This window comes from Elephantulus edwardii, unplaced genomic scaffold (assembly GCF_000299155.1).
Source record: "Elephantulus edwardii isolate Elephantulus edwardi_28Jun2011 unplaced genomic scaffold, EleEdw1.0 scaffold00010, whole genome shotgun sequence".
NCBI lineage: Eukaryota > Metazoa > Chordata > Mammalia > Macroscelidea > Macroscelididae > Elephantulus > Elephantulus edwardii.
Genome location: NW_006399760.1, coordinates 4,820,481 through 4,826,297, shown reverse-complemented (window position 1 = coordinate 4,826,297; position 5,817 = coordinate 4,820,481). Strand labels below are relative to the sequence as shown.

The 5,817-nt window shown below is 36.3% G+C and overlaps 1 protein-coding gene across 1 annotated transcript in view; it reads left to right on the top strand.

Annotated features, from left to right (window-relative positions):
• Positions 1–5,817, top strand: part of LRP1B (low density lipoprotein receptor-related protein 1B) — a 2,414,068-nt gene that overhangs the window by 2,273,668 nt on the left and 134,583 nt on the right. The window contains exon 81 of the mRNA XM_006880809.1: positions 2,756–2,929. Coding sequence (XP_006880871.1) covers positions 2,756–2,929 — 174 coding nt within the window. The remainder of the gene's footprint in view (positions 1–2,755; positions 2,930–5,817) is intronic.

Below are 5,817 nucleotides of genomic sequence, written 5' to 3'. Positions count from 1 at the left end.
CAATTCATTTCTGTTGAATTGGGACTGACTCATAATTATCATCCATTGGGTTTCTGAGACTGTAACATCTCATGGAAGGAAATTGCCAATCTTTCTTCCTTGGTGCTAATGGCAGGTTGAACAAACATTGTAAGTGAAGTGAAGATAGCATGAGTAGGTCTGTATGTGACCTCTACTACCTCCCCAAAGGGGAACTATACCCACCAACAAAATATGTTGTACAAAACCAGTTCCTATAAAGTCAAACATGTTCACCTATGCTCTTGCACCTACTTTTACTAATTCAAACACCAATCTTAATGCTCTACTGGGCTCAATATCTATTGCAATGACCACAGAGGCCTCACAGCACCATACTCATGGCTATGGGGTTTACCAGAAAAGTTGTTGTTGTTAGGTGCCATCAAGTCGAGTATGACTTATAGTAACCCTTTCACAACAACTCTATGTCCTACCTATTTTATGTCATCTTCACACTTCTTGACACACTACTGCCCATTGCAGCAGTCTCTGTGTCAGTCAACCTGGTCAAGGGTCTTCCCTTCCTGCACCATGTCCCTCTCCAAGGAATAGTCCTTCCTAGCAACATGTCTAAAGTGTGTGGTATAAAACCTCATCAACCTTACCTCCAAAGAGCGTGTCAGTTACAATTCAGTTTGGCCACAGGTGACAATTCCTCAGTTCAGACAGCTTCCCAAGTGTGCTTTCATGCCCTTTGACATTCAATCTCACAACTTGAGTCAGTGTTACAAAATTTCCTTAGTTCAACATACAGTATATTCTCTTAGTCCTCCAACAAGCCTGAGTAAAGACCTCTGGCTCTGACTCTATGAGGCAGTAGTGTCAAGTCAGCTCTGTGTTATATCTGTCTCTGTTTCTCTGCTGAGTCATCTGTTTCACTGTTTAGGCTACTGCTGTTCTTGGGCAGAATCCTAATCTGATTGGCACAGGTGTGCTTTGAAAATTTTAGCATTCAAAATGGTTTTACTAGCCTCTTAATATGACTGTGACACGTGGATGAGCAGGAACATGTGAATGGAGTGTGTGAGCTTTTCGTCAAGGGGGGATTGGCTAGTCTCACCATTAAATTGAGCTCATCCAGCTGCAGAATTGGAAGATCATCCTCTCCAAACAAAGAAGCAGCAAGAGAATATAGCATGTCCATTGTTCCTAGAAATTCTTGCTCTAGCTAGGCCTTTGTGTGCTGCAGCCATAGCTGAAACGGAGGATCAGACACCCAACCTGAAATGGAGCTGACCTTGAGACAGCTACTCCCCACCATGGAATCAGAGCTAAGAGCTCTAGTTTATTGAAGGATCAAAGAGTTGGTAGAGGGGGGATAGCCAATACTGACAAGACTAAGACTTTTTAACACTGGCATACTAACATGAAGCTCAAGGAGGAGGTGCCTGTGAGCACACTTTGAAAGTTGCTCTGATTATAATTAACCTGAATTATAAACTTTGGACTTCCCAAATATGGTTCTGTGAGCTACCACATATTGGGATGAGTAGAAAAAGAGGTGGTAGCTGGGCGGGGGGTTGGGGTGGGTAGTGGTGGCATGTCTAACCTAAGGGGAATTGATTTTGTGTTGCTGATATTGTTGCTGGGATAGTTCTTTATTATAAAGTTGGTACTGGACAGATATAGCCATGCCTATGTGGCCTTTGCTCTTTTCACAGACCCTGAAGGAGGCACTACACTCTTTGCTTTCTCTTTTTGCTAATAGTGAAAGTCTCACTGTCACTGCTAAGTAGGCTCAATTTAACTTGGTAGGATGGAAAACTTCATCAATCCCATAATAATTATACACACCCTATTCCTACTCATGTGTAAAGAATCAAAGTCAATGGCTTGGAAAGCTGTTTTGAACAATAAACTCGTGACACCACAACCAGAAAAGTGCAGCCTCTGAGTAAGCAGAATGAAAAAAAATATCTTTAAATAATAGGTATTGAATGTGAAAATATTATGATCACTATTATTTATAGTCAAGCTAGTCACATGCATGGTTGCCACTTGCCAAATTAGTTTCTTTATTGCAATTCAAAGACAGAAAAGAAAATGTTAACACTTTTCAAGGATTTATTTTTTTAAACAAATTCATGATTATTTAATAAACCAGTCATGTGGATAATCCATCCGATTTTATTATTAATTCAGCCCAGAATACAAACTGAGAGTTTGTGACCTGCCCGTTTTTGTACTGTCCAAGCCTTGTGTCCTTGAACTTTTTCTTTGTATGTGTACTGTGTAGCAGAGATGATGATTCTGTGTTATAAACCCTCAAGAAATGTTTTGTGATGGAAAAGATGATCAAAGTGATTGCATTTTTTTAAAATGCTCTAAGAAATATGTTTAATGTTTCAAATATTTCTAATGCATAAAGATAAATTTCAACAACTTTATAGCTAAAATAAATAATGTATAGGTAGCTCTAGTTGTGTAATCCATAGCAAGTTGCACTGCTATCCCCAAAGGTTGTGCCTCTCTTGTGATTCAAATCCACCAAATCTGCAGGAGAAAGAAAGACACTCACCTCCTGTGCAATTGATACTCTTTGAAAAACCCACTGAGTTGGTTCCACCTTAACAGTTAGCTGAGTTGAATGAAAGCTAATATCAGATAAAAATGCTAATTCTGATTTTTTTAAAAAATTAACCTTTTCTGTATTATATTGGACAATTGTAGATCAGTTTCTTAGACTTAAGTATGGACAATGCAACTTCTTAATAACTCTTTTTTAAAATTCTAGGCTTGTTACATCCCCATAGGATTGATGTCTTTGAAGATTATATATATGGAGCAGGACCTAAAAATGGTGTATTTCGAGTACAAAAATTTGGTCATGGTTCAGTAGAATATCTAGCTTTGAATGTTGATAAGACAAAAGGTGCTTTGATATCACATCGCTATAAACAAGTAGACTGTAAGTATCATATTTTATACAGTCATATATATATATATATGCAAATTTTCTTCCTTAAATATTTTCAAATGAAAATATTTTAAGAATTTCTCAACTCTTTCAGCGTACTAAGCCTAATGGATTAACTTTTATTTTAATGTCACTGTTGTTGTTAGTTTTTAAATAATTCAAAGTTTTCATTTCTGCCATAACAATTATACACTTACGAATCTTTTTCAATGTTTAGCTGTGTTTAAAGTTAAAAATATATGTATTTATGCATTCTATATTTATAAATTTTTGTTTGTAAAATGCTTAAGCCGGTAAGTTTATAATCAAGACAAGAAAGGAAATTCATCATTAGTGATTTTTGCTCTTGTTGCTGATAGCAACAAAACAGTAACACTTCATTCTTAAATGCCTGCATGTATCCAAGGAAAGCTTTTCTGTAAGAATTGATCTATTTTTTAAATATAATTTACTTCTGTTACTTAGCCTTATAGAAAATAGCAGGTAAATAAGAAAAGTTATTTTATTTTCTTAAGTATCAAACAATTTCATCAAAAGATATTAAAGTGAAAAATAAAAAAAAAACACAACTGAAATTCTAATGATCTGTCTTTAAATGTAAGCTCACTCTTTTAATACTCTTTAAGATTTATTTATGATTATTATTGCTAAGTGAGAAAAAATTTTTGCCTCATGCAAAATCAGGAGAAATAACAAGTGATTTTTATCCAAATCAATATTCAAAAGATCTTGAAACAAAATGTTTCTTGAAATTTGTCTTATATTTTATTTATGTGTTGCTGCTCTTTCCTAATGACCTTACATGATGGTTCCTAGATTAATATGCTGTTGTTGTTGTGTACCATTAATCAGAGTCAACCCATAGCTGACCCTCCAGCAGGTTTTTAGCAGCTGGTGGATTCGAACCATGATTAATAGATACGCAACATTTTATTTTGTGGATTTTCTCTGGTCCTAACCGGAACAATTTGAATTTGCTTACATCAAGCTTGAACTACTTTAACTTGAGATATTTACAAGGAAAACCAATAAAATTACATGTTATTTTTTTAAAATTTCCATTTTCAAACTCTTTGCTCATCTTGCATATTAATGAAAGTAACCATTAAAACTGTCAAGATGCTTCATTTTCCTGTAAGAATAATTCCAACTTGTCAATCAGACATCCTGTGATAAAGATTTGAGTGGATTATTATCTTTCCCTCATTGATAATGTATTTATTTACAATTAAATATCAATTTTCCTTGAGAATTATCCAAATTTGAAGTTTAATGGTACTTTATCCCTAAAGTTTTAAAAAAATAAAGTATGAGGACAACTCTCATCCTTTACTTAGAAATCATATGTATTAACTTGAAAAGTAACCAAAATCCTATTCTACATAGTCACTTTAAATAGTCATTCTAAGAGAATAAAAGCAACTTTAATAATCAATAGTTCAATTATGTAGTTTCCATTTCCAATTCAGTCTAAGGACAGAATCTTTCTTTCTAGGCAATGAAGGACTGTTAGAAACATCTTTGACTATGGAGGATACAGATTGGATAGAAGTCTGTTGTTATGAGCCATTAAGTCGATTACTACTCATAGCAATTCTATGAAAAACAGCTCTGAAACCTACTCTTTCCTGAGCCAATTTCATCACATCTGACACACCATTACTCCAGTCACTGTCAATCAGGATCTTCCTTTCTTGGGCTGTCCCTCCACCCTTCCAAGCATAATGTTCTCTGCAAGAACTGGTTTCTCATTGCAACATGACCAAAGTATGTCAGACAGAGCTTCAAAATCCTTGCTTCCAAAGAAGAGCCTGGATTCACCATCTCAAGGATGGACCTGCTTGTTTTTTTAGCAGTCCATGATATATTGAATTCTCTTTTCCAGCAACACAACTCAAAGGAATCAATTCTTCTTCTATCATCCTTGATCATTGTCCAGCTCTCTGATGCATAGCAAGTAATTGCAAAGACCATAGCCTGGATCAGGCTGACCTTAGTCTCTAGACTGTTACTGTTGCTCTTTAGTACTCTGGAGAGATCCCTGAAAGCAGACTTTCCCGATGCAATTTGTCTTTTAATTCCTTGGCTGCTGATACCAAGAGTATTAATTGTGGAGCCAAGCAATCAGAAGCTGCTAACAATTTCAATCTCTTAACCATCGGTCCTCATGCTACCAAATAGGCCAGTGGTGAGAATCTTTGTTTTCTTGACATTGAGCTTCAATCCATGTTGAACACTGCTGTCCTCAACTTTCTTCAGCAAATCCCTTAGGTCCTTCTCAGTTTCAGCAGGCAAGGTTGTCAATGAGTCTTCCTAAGGTATGGAGATAGGATGGATTCTTGGTGTATAAACTTTCCGATTTTTGAACCATGCAGTGTTTCCTTGCTCTGTTCTTATGAATGCTTCCTGATCCAAGTATAGGTTTCACATAAGCACAATCAAGTGTTCGGGGATTCCCATTCTTCTCAGAGTTAGCCATAGTTTGTTGTGATCCACACAGTCAAACACCTTTGAATAGCCAATGAAACACAGATACACATTTCTCTAGTACTCTCTGCTTTCAGCTAAAATCCATCCCATCTAATGTGGCGCTATGGCCTCTTCTAAACAAAGAGTGCAAATCTCTCAGTTCTTTGTTGACGTGATATTCTAGTCATTTTTGGAAAATTTTCAGCAGGATTTTGTTTGCACATGATATTATTGATGATGTTGTATAGTTTCCACACTCTGTTGGGTCACCTGTCTTTTTTGTTGTTGTTGTTACGTGCCATCGAGTCCTTTGGGACTCATAGTGACCCTATGTACAACAGCCCTAAACCGTGCTCTATCCTGTGCCAATCTCATTGCCTCTGACACACCCATCCCGATTACCCCAGTTA